The sequence below is a fragment of the Pan paniscus genome, chromosome 15 (assembly GCF_029289425.2).
Source record: "Pan paniscus chromosome 15, NHGRI_mPanPan1-v2.0_pri, whole genome shotgun sequence".
NCBI classification, from domain to species: Eukaryota; Metazoa; Chordata; class Mammalia; order Primates; family Hominidae; genus Pan; species Pan paniscus.
Window position 1 is genome coordinate 96,591,912 of NC_073264.2, and position 16,105 is coordinate 96,608,016.

Below are 16,105 nucleotides of genomic sequence, written 5' to 3' on the forward strand. Positions count from 1 at the left end.
CCTAGCCAGATCTACTAACTCAGAGTCTGCATTTTTATCTTATTTTATTATTTTTTGTTGATTGATTGATTGATTGAAATGGGGTCTTGCTTTGTCACCAGGCTGGAGTGCAGTGGCACAATCACAGCTCCCTGCAGCTTCAAACTCCTGGGCTCAAGTGATCCTCCCACCTCAGGCCCCTGAGTAGCTGGAACTACAGGTGCACACCACCATGTCCAGTTAATTTTAAAATATTTTTTATAGAAATGGGGTCTTGCTATCTTGCCCAGGCTTGTCTCAAACTCCTGACCTCAAGCAATCCTCCTGCCTTGGCCTCCCAGCCTCCCAAAGTTCTGAGATTGTAGGTGTATCTCACCATACCCAGCCCAGAACCTGCATTTTAATACAAGGCTGTGTGCCCACTGAAAAGCTCTACACCAGATTCCAAATTCTCTGAGGATCAGAAGCATTACTCATAGCTGTATCCTAGCTCTGAGCACTGTCCTTGGAACAAAGTAGCACCCAGCAAATGGGGGAGTGGATGAAAGAATGAATGGGAAAACGAATAATTTGATGTATTTGAATAACAAGGAATAACTTTCTTTTCCACAAAGCTCAAGTTTGTTTAAAGGCAGTAAGGGATGGATGAAACATGGCAGAAAAATTTTCCCATCTTGTATGGTTTCAGTTTCCAATCTGGGGCCAGCAGGAAGCTTTCAGTCCCGACACTCTCTTCCCTGCAGGAGCTGCTGCTAGTGGCTCACAGAGGTGAGTATCTGACTGGCTAAGGGATACCCCTACTGCCTTGGTGGCCTGGCTCTGCAGACTCTGGGATCTCTGAGGTCCTCTGTGGAGTAGGATCAAATGCTCTTTGGCCACAGCTGGGGCAGGCTCAAACGAGACAGGATGTGGCCAAGTCCTCAGAGCAGAGCATGTTGCCCCAGACAGGGAGGGGCCTGTGCTGGAGACCCCTACCCACCTCTTGACCTGGGGCCTGGCCCCTTCTCCCACAGCCCTGCTAGACAGACTCACGCGTCGACGATGCCTGGGAATAGGATCCATGGGGTTGATGAGAAATCCTGACTTCGGGATGTTGTTGGTGAAAACCATTTTCTTCCCCGAATCCACTTCCATCCTCTGCAGATGCCAGTTTCTGATGAGGCTGAGAAGACAAACTCAGCCCAGTCAATGCAGAGATGTGGTGGGGACCCACCAAGACATGGGAAAAGTAATAGAATTGGGGAACCACGGGTCATGAGTCAGTGCCCCCCACTGAAGTTTGTGAGAATGTTCCTGAGGCATGCTCACATCCGGTTTCTGACTTTAAACTCAGAGTAACCTGTCATGAAGGTGCGTATGCCCATAGATGCAGATTGGGAAACTGAGGCTCAAGCCAGTATAGACTGGAGGCTAACTCCCAAGACGGGGACATTTCCTGGCTCCTCCTGCTCCTGCTAGAATAGCCAACTGGGTCAAAGTGTGAAGGTACCCAAGGCCCCTGGCTCCACACTGGGCAGCACCCTGGCCCTCTGCTCCACGAGCACCTGAGTGTCCCTGAGTGAGAAGGGGCAGTGTCCCAGACAACACTCAGAGCCTAGGAGGCACTCTCACCTCAGCAGACTTTCCTCCAGCAGCCTCAAGGCCCGCCACGACTCTGCCAGCTCCCTGAGCTCCTCCTGCACCACGGCAGCACCCTCCGGAGAAGACTTCTCCATCACCAGCCAGCCCTGCGCTTCCACCAGGGACAGCTGGGCCTCCTTCTCCGGGAATTCTGCCACCAGCCTCTAAAGGACACACGGACACACAGACACACACATGGTGAGGGTGGAGGGAGGTTTCTGCTCCTTGGTGTGGAAACGTTGGCCTGTCAAGGCTGCTTCTTTGGGAAGTGGGTGAGGGAACCACCGCCTTACCTCAAACTCGGCCTCTTGGGACTCAGCATCCCCCGGGCCCGCCTCTCCCCGGTGTGCCTCCAGCTTTTGTGTGGTCACAACAATCCACTGCCGCAGCTCCAGCAGCTGGTGGCTGAAGGTGCAGTGCTCCTGCACACTCTGCCGACACCTGTCCACAAGGTCCTGCAGCACAGCCCGGGGAGCCCAGGGCGTCCTGAGTGCTGGCCGAGGGGGAGACCCCCGCACCACCCCCACCCTGCAGGGCTCTCACACCCGCTGGGGACCCCAGGGCTCCCCACCAAGTAGCACCATAAGAGGCTGGGCTGGCCCTTCCCTCCACACAGCACAAGGAATTTACCCTTGGAAGATCAAATCTGGTTTAAAGCCTATCTTACTTTTAGGAAAACGACCAAGTCGAGGTGAGGGTGGGGGAAATCAGATCTCCTGTCCACCACTGATCCAAGTGTAAATTGGCTCAACCACTTGTGGAAACCACGGGTCAGAATCTACCCAAATGGAACGTGGCTGTAGCTGATGGCCCAGCCATTCCACTCCCGGTGTATGTCCCAGAAATGGGAACATATCCTCACCCAAGGTCATACATGTGACAGCCCCAAGTTGGAAACTATCCAAGTGCCCATCAAGAGTAGAATGAATAAATACACGGTGGTATATTCACACAATGGAATGTTTTACAGCAGCAAGAATGAACAGTCTAAACCACATGCAATACAGCAGACGAATTTACAACCATCATCTGGAGAGCTAAAGGCCAGGCACAAAAGAAAACATTCTGTCCAATTCGATTTAAATGAAGGATAACATCAGGCAAACCCAAGCTATGTTGCGGGAAGCATGAAGTCAGAGCCCCCCCTTGAGGGCCGGGAATGGTGAGCTGGGCATGACCGCAGGCACAGAGGCTTTGGGAGGCTGGTAATATTCTGTGTTTTAGTTGGGTGCTGGTAACACGGATGCATTTAATTTTTAAAAAAAGTAATCGAGCTGCACACTCAGATATTCACGTTCAGTCTTTCTTTGTTCTTTTTCCTGAGTACTGTTTCCTGGGCCGATCTATTGTTCAGCTCTCTGTCACCAGGAAAGGCAGACACTGTCCCCAGAAGGGCAGCCATTCTCTATGCCCCTGGCCACCCAGCCTGAGACCCTCGGAGCTTTCTTTACATAGCCTGCCATGAACCAGTCAGACCCCAGGGCCTGCCGTTCCCATTCCAGCTGTGTTCCTCGAATAAGGTCATCATGACTCTCTGCAGGGCTACCATAGGCCCTGCCTTCTGCATTCCACAGACACTGACTGAGATCGCTGGATACCAGGCCCATACCAGGGGCTGGGGAGACTGCTGCCTCTGTCCTCAGTGAGCCATCAATGAGGGCCTGAGAAGTTATCTAAAACTCCACTTCTCTGAGTTGTCCCTACCACTGTCCCCTCCTGGTCCCTGTGTGCCAACATTAGACCAGACGCCTCCAAGGGCTTCCCGTACATAGAGCTGTGATCTCCAACATCAGATACCTGCTCCCCGGGGGGACACAGAGACTGCCTCGCTGTGGGGAAGGACATATTAGATTAACAAGCACTGGGTACCAAAATAATAAAAGGGCAATTTCTCTTTAAAGAAGAATATAAACAATCAATAAGAATTGGAATATCATCATTTTGCAACACCTAGTGATGCTCAGTTAACGCTGCTTCTCGTAACGACCAATCTAGCCCATCATTTGGATGGAGGTATTAGGAGACTTTTGCTGCTTCTATGGGTTTCTATGGGCTCCTGAGGAGTGAGGACAGTGTGTCCTATTTCTCTACTGCCTCGACCTTGAAACTACTAACTGCTAGTTTATTGAATGTAATTAAATGAATTCATCCAGACATTAATCGTCACTTACACCAATGGGTCTCCACAGGTGATGCCTTATGTCCTGGAAACTGGTGGGGAGGGTTTGCGGTTGCTGCGATAGAGGTGGTGAGGGTGATACTAGGTGGAGTGAGAGGGATGGGTGCTCGCATTCCACCCTGGGGTGGATAGTCCACAAATGCAGAATTCGCCCACATCCCACACGATTTTCTCATGTCCTCCTAATATCTACAGCAGTAAAAAACCTGCTTGGCATGACCTGAGCTCAGACTGTCACTCCAATCAACACACAAACACAAGGAAGATTTTGCAGTTTTAACAAACATACTGACTTCTCTAGAGCTGCACCCTTTGTGTAAGTGGATGGAAGACTGCTCTTGGGTTTGATCAAAGTTCTATCAAGCGTTGTTCACATTTCAGAAAACCACATCACTAGAGGCCGTGACGGCTGTGCCACCTGACACAGCATTTGCGGCTGTCACACAGGGAGGGCACGTTCTGACCACCTCCTTATGTCTTGAGTGTGGCCATCTGGGAGTACTTACATATTGGGCAATATTGTATTTTAATTACTTTCCTTTGATTTCTCTTTTCTATTTCCTAGGTGGGTATATTCCCTATGAATTTCAGGAGTGTAAAGAGGAGGTTAGGAATGTTTGGTATGAAATAGGGCGTGCAATGTCAGGTAGGAGGGAGAGCTCTCACTGCCTCACTGGGTTTTCTAGAGGTGTGAGCGCCAGAGACCCTGCTTCATACTCCTCAGGGCTTGTTACAACGGCAGACCCAGGACTCCATCTGAATCAGTGTCACAGTGGGGCCTGGAGTCTGCATTTCCACTTGTCCTCAGGCCAGTTTTGAAGGAGCTTTGAGTTCCATCCCTACTGCTGGAAGGGGACTGAATTCTGGACAAGCCCTAGAAAGAGCTGAGGTGGCCACTAGAGGGCACTGGCGATGAAGCCCTGTGGCCTCCAGGCCTTCTGCAGGCTGCAAGGGACCCGAGGCCGCCTGTGTTCTGGGCTGCCTAAGGATCTCAGCAGCCTGCTCTCTTCTTTTGCCGCTTGGCCCTAATCTCGATATGTAATTGTGCATTGGCTTGTTTGCTTGATGATTAATTGTCCATCTACCCAACTGGGGCGTAACTCCCAGGAGAGCAGGGGCCTGGGCTGTCATGCTCTGCTACCTCCATCCTTAGGGCCACCTAGAACACTGCCTGGCATATGGGAGGTGCTCAATAATTGTCTGTTGTATGAATGAGGAAGGGAAGAAAAAAGGGAGAAAGAAAAAAGAGAGGTTAGAAGGAATGAAGGCAGGAAAGGGGAAGGAAGGCCCCAGGCGTGTTGGATGACAGGGGCCGGCTCTCTGTCAAAGCACAGGCCCTTCTGCCAGCCCCTTACCTCCAGAGACCTCTGCAGGGCCTGGAAGTCGGAGGAAAGCTGGTCCATTTTGTGCTGGTGGTTGGGGTTCTCCTGGACCAGAGGCCTTGCAGCCTCCATCTGTGCCCCCAAGTCCAGCCCCTCTTCCTGCAGCCCCTGCAGTAGAGAAGGGAACAGGTAGGCTAATCTTCCCACCTCTCCCTCCCTTGGGGTGGCCGATCAGGGCAGAGCCTCTGAGTGGGAGAGCCTGGGAGGGGTGAATTCCCCAAGGCGGTGGGGCTCTTTCATACCAGCGGAAGTACCAACCACATGGCTGGTCTGATGGGCCCACTCTCAGGGCTGGAGAGATTTTAAAAATCAGACAAAAATATTCTGGGACACCATGAAAATAAACTCTGCTACAAGCCAGATGGCATCTCTGGGGACAAACTCACATTGGGACTCATACTTGATGACCACCTCTCATTATGAGGAAACACGTCCCAATTTTAGTTTTAAAACCCAAAATGCACTATTTTTTTTCTTTTTTTTGGAGACAGAGTCTCACTCTGTCACCCAGGCTGGAGCGCAGTGGCACAATGTGGGCTCACTGCAACCTCCGCCTCCTGGGTTCAAGTGATTCTGGTGCCTCGGCCTCCCGAGTAGCTGGGGTTACAGATTCCCGCCACCACGCCTGGCTAAATTTTTTGCTTGTTTAAAAAAAAATTTTTATTTTAAGTAGAGACAGGGTTTCACCATGTTGCCCAGGCTGATCTCAAAATCCTAAAGTCAGGCAATCTGCTCACCTCCCAAAGTGCTGGGATTACAGGCATGAGCCACCGCTCCCGGCCTAAAATGCACTATTTTTAATGTCTTCTAGAGAACACTCTCAATTTATGTATGAGCTGTGCTTGGGTTTTAAAAAGAGAACTATTGTATCACGTGCATTTTAAAAAACCATCAAGTTCCTTATCCAGCCAACAATGATCAACGGTCAGCCTACTTACAGTCCACGTTTCAGAACATTTATTCTTAATCCCAAAGTTGGTTTAACTGAACACCTCTGGACTCATTAAGAATACTTAGCAAAGCAATTCTAAAAACAAATACCGATGTTAGACTTTGGAACTGAGGAGTAAACAGAAAGACAGTTTGTCATTTTGCTGAGCTCAAGACTCAGTTGTTTGAGGTCAGGAACCATCAGATAAATAAGCAGAGGTTCTGTTGAGATGAAAGGTCGGATCTCAACTAAGGGTCTAAATCTCTGGCTCACGGCAGCTGTTGCTTTGCTGGTTACTGCTAGAGGGAGACGCTGCTTCCAGGTGCAGCTGAGCGCCTGGGCAGGAGTGATTCAGGCCTCACAGACCCCTCACCTGCAACCTTGACAGCTGGGCCTGTTTTCCAGGAAGGTCCCGCTGAAGCCCCTTCTCGGCTTGGACCCTGACTTGGAGGTCCAAGAGCTTCCTCTGCAGGGGCTCAAAAGCCGCTCCAAAGTCTTTGTGCTGAGCGAGCAGGCTCTGCAGAGACACAGGACAGTGTGCACATTAAGAGTGTTCCTCATGAGCACCGTGTTGTGAGACCCGACCCGTTCAGCCAGGCTGCTCTTCGTCTCGGCCAGCTCATGCTCATTCAGGCGCCACCGCCTCCAGGAAGCCTTCCCTGAGCCCTGATGGAGTTGGGTGCCTCTCCTTAGGGTCACCACAGCGTCCTCACAGAACACTTTGGCCACATCCCTCCAGAACTGGGGCAAGCTACACCCCTCCACCCACCGACCAAATCCCACCAGAGGCCTGTTTTTGTAAATAAAGTTTTATAGGAACCCAGCCATGCCCATACATTTATAGCTGCAGTGGTGGCGCTGAGGAGCTGCGACAGAGACCGCCTGCCCTGCAGACTCTAAAACCTTCACTGTCTGGCCCTTCACAGAAACAGTCTGCCAACCCTTGCTGTAAAACAGCACTTTGATGTCTTCTAGTAATTGCCTACTTATTTGTGTCTACCAGCAAAAGCTGTGAGTGTTTGAGGGTGAAGACCTTGGCTTCCTTTCTTCATCCCCCCAGCTCCTAGAACTGCACCAGGCCCTGTGGATGGAGGGAACATGCACGGGAGCTGAAATCATGGGCTGGGTCCTGGCTGTACCCCATATGGACCATGAGCCACCTTCTTGACCATTCTGCTTCAGTGTCCTTGTGTGTAAAACAAGAAAAATAACAGTACCTCCCTCATAGTGCTCTTATGTGGATTAGATAAGATCAAGGATCTGGAGCTCTTAGCAATGCCCTGGCCCATAGCCAGTGCCCCATAGATCATAGTTATTATTGTCATCATCATTAGATGCTCAGCAAACATTTGTTACCTAAAAGAATAAGCTGTCCACAACGTGCCATGCCATGTCATTGATGTAGTGTAGTCATTTTGAAATGTGTCACTAATATGAGCTTCCAGCTCCAGGGTGGTTTAAATTTTACAAGGACTTTTATCACCATTTTCTTATTTGACCCTCCTGTCACTCTCTGCAGAAGACTGGACTGGATTCAATTTGATTGCAGGGGATTTGGGGACAGGGCTGGGAGGCAGGCAGGTGGTGGCTAGGAAACCAGTTAGAGGGACCATGCAAGAATCCTACCCAGTTTACACATGAGGAGGCTGAGATTGTCAGGGACAAAGGGATACACCCAGGGCCACACAGTGGCAAGCGGCAGAGCTGAGTTTAGAACATAAGGCCATCTGCCTCCCCAGTGGGTGCTCCAGCCCCGTGGCCAAGCCAAGTCCCGAGCAGATGCCTGGTGCTGCACACCTGCAGTTTGCTTTTCCTCTGCAGGAGGCCGTTATGCAGCAGGTCTCTGTCCCTCATGGAACCTGCCACCTGCTCCAGGAGTGCCGTGGCTCTCTCCTGGCCAAAGATGCCAATCAGGAGGTCTTTCTTCAGCTGCAGCATCGTCAGCAGCTCTTTCAGGCGGGAGCTTTCCATCAGGGCCGCCTGTGGGAGACAAGTCTTCTGTGAACCACAGACCGGGCAGGACACAGCTCAGAAACAGAGCCAGGGGCACAACTGTTCTGGTTGCAACTGCTTAGGAAGCTCACCTTTGTGCAGGTGTCTGAGGAAGCAGCAAACTCAAGTAGAAACAAAATGAGCTGGCAGGAATGCGCTGGCAAGGCCCTGAGTTTCGGGGTCAACTTTGATTCCTCTCTCCCCTCCCACATCTGTCTTGATACTCAAGCCTGAGTAATATCCACCTCCTACAGGCCTCAAAAGTCTGTCTCCTCTCCATGGCCTCTGCCCCTGACTGCAGTGCACCCTCAGCCTTGGGCATCTGGACCACACAGCTCCTGAATGGCTGCTGCCTCCCAGTTAGTTGGCTCCCCACCACTGGCCCGCCACATTGCTGCAGAACCTAGACCCAGCCAGCTTGATCCTCTACTCAGTGATCCCCCGTCACCAACAACAGTGGACACACCCCCCAGCGCTATCTGCAACAGTGTTTTGGACATTTTGAAGGGAGCTACAGGCCTGTAGGAGCATGATCAGAGAGAATTCAGGAAGGCTTCCCAGAGGAGGTGACACTCAGCAGACTACTGATGTGCAGGAGTTTGCCAGGCAAAGAGGAGAACTAAGGGGGCTCAGAAGCCTCCTACAATGGCAGCAGGCTGCCATATAGCCTGAACTCTGCGCAGCCCAGGCCATACCTCCTCCAGGAAGCCTTCCCTGACCCCATTCCCAGCCTACAATCACTCTTCTTGCCCCAAAAGCCCTGCAACTCTTAGAGCCTGAACCAAGCCTCCGACTCCTGTTGCCTCTCCAGCTATTTCAGGTAAGCACCTCTTGTATTTCTAATTGAGAGTCTGGGGATCTGGAAGCCACAGGTTTTGTCTTCGCCCAGAGTTCTTTCATTTTATACCTGATGATGTTGCTGAGAACCCACTCTCAGACTTAAAACACTGAGCTAGGCATGGGGTTGGGAGAGAAAGAACAAAGATTCCAACCCAGGTAAGTCACTTCAATACAAGACAGAAAGTGGTCATTCTTTTTTTTTTTTTTTTGAGATGGAGTCTCACTCTGTTGCCCAGGCTGGAGTGCAGTGGCACGATCTCAGCTCACTGCAAGCTCCACCTCCTGGGTTCACGCCATTCTCCTGCCTCAGCCTCCCGAGTAGCTGGGACTACAGGCACCCACCACCACACCCGGCTAATTTTTTTGTATTTTTTTAGTAGAGACGGGGTTTCACCGTGTTAGCCAGGATGGTCTCGATCTCCTGACCTCGTGATCCGCCCACCTCGGCCTCCCAAAGTGCTGGGATTACAGGCGTGAGCCACCGTGCCCAGCCAAGAAAGTGGTCATTCTTTAAGCAAAGCTGGAGCTAGTGCCGTGGGAGTTCAAGGCAGAGGTGGACACTCCTGGTTGGGGAAATCGAGTACTACTTTGAAGAAGGCAGTACTGAAGACAGGCCTTGAAGGGCAGGTCTTTCTGGAAGAGGCAGTGTAACCACAGCTGATACAGCTGTACTGGCATGACCTGCACACCAGGGCATCTAGCTTGTGTTCAGTCACACAGAGGTCAAGCCTCTCACTGTAAGGGAGTCAGTCACCTTTACCCCCTTTTCACCAAGCTCAGACACAATATCATGGGAGTTAAGAGTTTAGGCTGGGGAGTTGAGATCATGAGTCTGGATTATGTACTAGTTGGGAAGCTATGGGCAGATCTGAGCCTCAGTTTCCTCTTTTGTCAAATAGGTTCCCTGGCTCTGATCCCTCATCTGCAAAATAAGAAAGATCATAGTAGAAATGGAAATAAAACTACCTGTGTATAGATATTCAAAATATGTGAATTATGACAATAAAAAATCAGAAACAACCTAAGCCTTTAATTGTGGATACACTGAATTATGTCACACTCCAGAACAGAATATGATCCAGCCATTCAAAATGATCACTTTTATTTGAATGATTTTAAATGATGCTGAGAACAAAAGCTCAAATGTGTGGAGTGAGAATATCAGAATATACAATTATAGAACTTGATCCCAAATACATAAAAATTGTAATTAAATCTTCTGTCTCTTGGTGACCATATCTCATGGAAATATCTAAATGGATTTAATCAGATATAAAGGACAGATTTGGGATCTTCTGATCTAAAATTGAGTTTTGTGACACATATGAAATTCACTCCAGGATGCCCTAAGGAGTACCTAGAAAAGATGGCCCACCATCCTTTGGAGCATAGGGCTGGGAGAAGGGGCCCACTGGACCCTTGGAAAGAAAGGCCATGCCCTGCAGCTTAAAAACTATTAAGAGAGGTCTGGCGCAGTGGCTCTTGTCTAATCCTAGCACTTTGGGAGGCCGGGCAGGCAGCTCACTTGAGGTCAGGAGCTTGAGACCGGCCTGGTCAACATGATGAAACCCCGTCTCTACTGAAAATACAAAAAATTAGCCAGGCGTGGTGGTGCATGCCTGTAATCCCAGCTACTTGGGAGGCTGAGGCAGGAGAATCTCTTGAACCCGGGAGGCGGAGGTTGCAGTGAGCCGACATCGCGCCACTGCACTCCAGCCTCGGTGATAGAGCAAGACTTCGTCTCCAAACAAAAAGCCATGAAGAGAGAAAACAAATTATCGTCCCAATGTAAGCCCCAAGCGGAAAATCACAAGGGTAGACGTTTCAAAATGCAGGCACATGGCCAAGTAGTGTACCCAAGGGTGAGCAGGGGCCAACCCTGGTTATTGGTTCTCCTCGGTCATACCAAGGTGGCAGAAAAGGCAATGGAGAAATTGCCCCAACATGTTCATCCCTGTGGCTTGTGGGATAATGGGAGCTTTTTGTTTTCTTCTTCACACACCTTTACACTCTCCAAGTAGGTGTGCCTTTTATAATCAGAATGATTATACATCTCACACACGTTTGAGTCTTTTCCCACTCTTCGTGTCTAAGAATCTCTAGACACAAAATCATTTTATGGACTTCAGAGTTCAATGATGCCAGAGACAGTATGTACAGGCACACTGGGGACACCACAGTGACGGGCATCATGAAAGATGTTGTCTTCTGCTCATCCCACAGCCATTCCTCCTCTCTTCCCAAACAACCAGCATTTTGGGATGCAAAGTGCTCAGTTCCAGGGCACTGAGTCTAATTGGTACAAAGCAGTTATGGTAATCCCATCATCCTTGCCGATGATTGGGCCAGGAATAATCAATCATATGACCTTGACCAACCAATGAGATGTGAGGGGAGTGTGCAGGTGTCAGGGGAAGATTTGAAAGGCGGAAGTAGAGGTGGAGAGAGCCCTGTGCATCCGCGGCTCCATCCGGAGCCAGTTGTTGTTCATGGGAGATGCATGTTTGGAGCCAGAGCAGCCATGCTGGGGCCATGAGGCGAGACCTGGCTTAGAACTACAAAGGGCTTGGTCCTGGTGACACCACTGAGCTGTGGCCTGGCACCCTGGACTGCCTGAATGTGGCTGTTTTAAGATACCGCAGGTCAGGTCAGGTTTCCTTGCCACTTGGAGCCACAGTAAAGGCAATGGCCTGATAACGCTGCTGTCTCAGGAGTGCTGATGCCTCCACCTGGGAGATGCTTGCGGGTGGGGAGCGTCCGTACGGAGCCCCGGGTTAACCCCCAGGAGCCGAGCTGACCTTTGTCAGTGTAACAAGCAAGCATGGACACTCCCTGTGCACCAGGACTCAGCAGACTGGGCGCAGTGAGCTCTCCCCAGATATCCGGAGGACCCGGCAACAGACCTTCCCCTGGGAGAGAGACTGAAACACCATGCCCCGTCAGTGGCCCACCCCAGCCACACCCAGTTGGCAGGACCACGGTTACCTCGATCTGGGGCAGGAAGGTGTGAAGGGAGGGCAGGTCCGGCAGGCTGGCAGTGACCTCCAAGAGCCGCTGGGCCAGGGCCTTCCACAGCTGCAGATCCTGCAGAGGCCGCTGGAAATGCTGCCACAGCTCCACCCCCGCGGCATTGCGCAGCCTGGCGCTCTTCACCTTCAGGCTGCAAGGAGCGTGGAGGGAGAAAATGAGGGAGGAGAGAGAGTGGGTTCAGTCCAGGGATGAGGCCTCCGCCAAGACCCTCAAGAGGCCCAGCATGCACTGCTCCCAGGGTGGGCCTTCTCCTATTTCAGTTGCTGGGAATGTCTGCAGCAGTAGACAGAAGATGTAGCTGGAAGGGACTTTGATTAATATCACTATGAAAAGGCATCAGCAGCAGGCCTGGGGTCTTCCTGAGGACAGACACTGGGGCTCCTTGGGACCTGTAGTCTCATATAATTTACATTCAGGGGCAGGATACGGTGGCTCACACCTGTAGTCCTAGCACTTTGGGAGGCCAAAGCAGGAGGATCACTTGAGGCCAGGAGTACGAGACCAGCCTGGGCAACATAGCGAGACCCCATCTCTAAAAAAAAAAATTTAAAAATTAGCCAGGCATCATAGTGCATGCCTGTAGTCCTAGCTACTCGGGAGGCTGAGGTAGGAGGATTGCTTGAGCCCAGGAGTTCAAGGTTGCAGTGAGCTGTGACTGCACCACTGCACTCCAACCTAGGTGACAGAGCGACACCTGTCTCCAAAATAAATACATAAATAAATAAAAGGCATGAGTGTTCTCTGATTCTATAGTAGGTATAAAGAGCTGGGAGTTTGGAGCCAGACAGGCCAGCTATATGACCTTAAGTGGCTCAATATTAACAAGCCTCAGTTTTCTCACCTATGAAATAGGTAACACAGTGCTCCTCTCATATAATCATTCTAAGTGTTAGATGAGATGACACATGGAGACATTATTCTTCCAGTAACGGAAGAATAATTCATTCAGACTGGCCCTCCCACTGAGTACAAAAACAAAAGATGAAAAAATTGCTTGATCAAAGTTTTAAAAAACAAATAATAGAAATGTGAGTCTAACCAACTTTGACCCTGAGGGCATTTGCCAATCTGGAAGAAATAGCTACAAAACTGAGTTAGGGTTTTGGCAGCCACTCAGGATAAGGGTCTATCAAAAATAGGCAGATTCTGAAAACAGCACCTCACATGAAGCTGGGATCGCAAAGTTCCATGCCCTCAGGATAAAAGTGCACTGCAAGCAAGCCAGTCCAACAGACGGATGGCCCAGCTTCATGACCAAGGAATACAAGCCTTGAAGATAAATTATGGAGACCCTAGACCAGTCCTGCCTGCCCCCAGGCACCTGGAAGAAGCAAACAAAACCCTTTCTTGAGTAAGATACCGTCATTCTAGGCCCATTTAATTTCTACGAATAATTTTTCAAACACAATGTCCAGCACCAAGTCATAGGAAACCAATACCTGAAATCTCAATGAGAGAAACCAGAGGGAGAGGAAGACCCTTGGCCACTCTGTCTCCCTGCCTACTTTGTGCACAGGAAATCCAACCCCCCAACCCCAGCCCGACCCCTACCTTAGCATCCCACGGGGGATCCAGGCCACTGCCCCAGTTTTATAGATGTAGGCCTGAGCATGCTGTGGGATGAGAGCCACACAGCAAAGGTAGGAGCTCCCTTTGTTCATTCTGAAGGAGCTCCCTGTACCAGGCAGAGGTAGGAGATGCACGACAGCTGCGTGGACAGTTGTACCATGTTCAGAACACCTCGGAGGCTCATGCGGTGAAGACAGGTAACAGATTTCAAATCAATACTTTGCTCGGTTCCACACAGGGAGGATACAGGGCTGCTGCATTTGCTAAACTAGGAAGCTGGAGGTCCTGCTGTGCCTGAGCCCGGGGGCTGAGGGGCACGTGGAGGCTGGTCTGGAGACGGCTCAGATGTTGAAGTCAGCATCCGAAGGCAGGGGAATGGAGTCTGTCTATTGAAAAGCCCTCCCTTTGGGCCATCACCCCTCCCCAATGCTAACCTGCATGAAGAGTCATGATAGGATGGGTGGCTGAGCCACTAGCCTGGATAAATGCAAAGTTCAGGCCTCTTTCTGGGAGCAAATGCAAAACAGTCAAAGGGGACAGTGTCTGAGCCAAGTGAGAACCTCTAAAAGCCAGTCATTGAGAGGTGCAAAGAATGATTTAGAAGTTACTATGTTGCAGGAGAAAGCAAGCCCGCCTTCTGGAGATGGGGAAATGTGGGTTCCAGCACACCCTGAGTCCCACCACCCTTGGCCTTCCCAGATACCTCTGATACTCCTGGATGGCAGCGATGACACTATCAGAGAGTGGCTTCAGGTTGTGAGGGAAGACGATGAGCTCCTTCAGCTGGGCTTGCAGCCAGTCCAGCCGGGGCTCCTCCGAGGCCAGCGCCGCCCGTGTTGCCTGCAGCACATGACGACACCACAGTGGGAGGTGAGGCTCCTCAACAGGATAAGTGTGTGTGTGCAGGAGGGTGAGCGTGGCCAGTGGAGGTGGGCTAGGCTGGGAAGAAACTGTCACCAGGGGCAGGAACTGGGGCCCCACTCTTGAGCTCAGCCCCTGCCCTCCCATCTCTAGCTCCATGACCTGGAACTCAGCCTTTACTGTCTGTTGCTGGGCTACAGTTCTGCTCTTTATTGTCCCCTACCTCCCAGCATTGCCATGGCAAACACTAGCTCCTAATGGTACAAATAACTAATACTCAGGGGACACCAATGCCAGGCTGAGCGCCCTGGGTGTCCCATTCGTTTAAGCCTCACAACAGTCCTGAAAGGCTAGTCTCCGTGTCCCAATGTTATTTACAAGGAAACTTGGGCTAAGAGCTCTCTGATGGTTGCAGAGTCTGTAGATGGTGGAACTGACATCAGAGCAGGGCCTCTTCATACCTCTAAAGGTGCTTTGTGAACCCGGTTATTATTCTCGGCAGGCCTAGAAGCTATTTGCATGGACTGTTCCTAAGCTGCTTCACTTCAACATGTGCAGACACTCCAGACACAGCCTTTCCCTGCTGTCCTGGGAAGTTCCACGTTTGACCTTGATCTGCAGGACTCTCAGCCCCTTGCTTGGCCCTGCTCAGTAGGAGGCAGGGTGGGGTAGTAGAAAGTGCGGGCTTTGCCACAACACAGAGCTGGCCTGGAGACCCACCTCTGTCTTTTCCTAGCTGTGCACTTTGGGCTGTTTCCTCATTGATAAATGGGGCCACTCTCACCAACCACATGGGTCGGCTGATATTGACAAGGCACTTGGTACAGAGCAGGGGTGCGTTGGTCCCTCCCCATCCCCAGCTCCCTCAATCCCAGGAGGCAGCCTTGTGCTTCTGCCCTTCTTGACCATACCGACCTCTGATCGATCCTCCATTCACAGGGAACCAGGGGCAGCTCCAATTAGGCTTAGCCTGGGGTGACCCACGGATGAACAGGGTTTAGAGTATTAAGCTCAAGGGAGAAAGCACAAATAGAGGGAAGGATTTTAGGCAGCAGCTGGGGCAATAGGGGCCACTACGTAAGCAGAAGGACACAGAATCTGCCCAGCCAGCCCTGTTCATTCTCAAAAATGTTCCTATCGCTATTCAATTAGTTAGCAAACGTAATGACGTCTATGAAAGTTTTCACAGAAGACCAGACACAGTTGGTTTGTGGGAACTGGCAGGTTGAAAATCATTCATGAAGAAGCCCAACACATCAGTGGTCAGGAAAGCTGGCCGGCCTGCAGGAATTCAGCAGGAAGGGCAAGGGTGCAGAGGGTGAGCAAGACCGGGGGCTGTCCCTGGAGAGAGGCCTGTCCAGGCCACTGGAAGGCCCATCATCAACTTGAGGCAGTGCTGGAACACCCAGGGCCCTCATTCCTGGGAAGGACGCTGCCCCATGGCTGGGTGGCCTGGCTAAGCATGACCTTTTTCTAGGCTCAGTTCCCTCCTTGTAAAATAAGACCACATCCCTTCCAGCTCTGACATGCCATGCTGGGACCTATAATGTTGTCAGGTTTAGTTTGCTGATTCCTTGGGAGACTCAGGAGGGTGGACCCTGCCAGGTAGTTGCATTTCCTGACCAGACACTGGATAAGCCACAAATCCACCCTGACTTCAACCTTTGCTGCAGTCTCCCTGAAACAGATGAGGGTCCTGTTCCCATCAGCAGAGGGATAACG

At 51.0% G+C, this 16,105-nt stretch overlaps 1 protein-coding gene across 8 annotated transcripts in view; it reads right to left on the bottom strand.

Annotated features, from left to right (window-relative positions):
• Nucleotides 1-16,105, bottom strand: part of SYNE3 (spectrin repeat containing nuclear envelope family member 3) — a 102,376-nt gene that overhangs the window by 23,757 nt on the left and 62,514 nt on the right. For 6 of the 8 annotated variants that reach the window (XM_034938078.3, XM_034938076.3, XM_063596110.1 and 3 more), the window contains exons 7-14: nucleotides 14,226-14,362; nucleotides 11,909-12,083; nucleotides 7,889-8,071; nucleotides 6,465-6,608; nucleotides 5,134-5,268; nucleotides 1,893-2,054; nucleotides 1,591-1,763; nucleotides 1,012-1,141 (exon numbers count right to left, since the gene is read on the bottom strand). In XM_034938078.3, coding sequence (XP_034793969.2) covers nucleotides 1,012-1,141; nucleotides 1,591-1,763; nucleotides 1,893-2,054; nucleotides 5,134-5,268; nucleotides 6,465-6,608; nucleotides 7,889-8,071; nucleotides 11,909-12,083; nucleotides 14,226-14,362 — 1,239 coding nt within the window. Of the gene's footprint in view, nucleotides 1-1,011; nucleotides 1,142-1,590; nucleotides 1,764-1,892; nucleotides 2,055-5,133; nucleotides 5,269-5,794; nucleotides 6,609-7,888; nucleotides 8,072-11,908; nucleotides 12,084-14,225; nucleotides 14,363-16,105 lie in introns of those variants that run through there. The other 2 variants (XM_063596111.1, XM_063596112.1) reach the window with 2 other exon arrangements.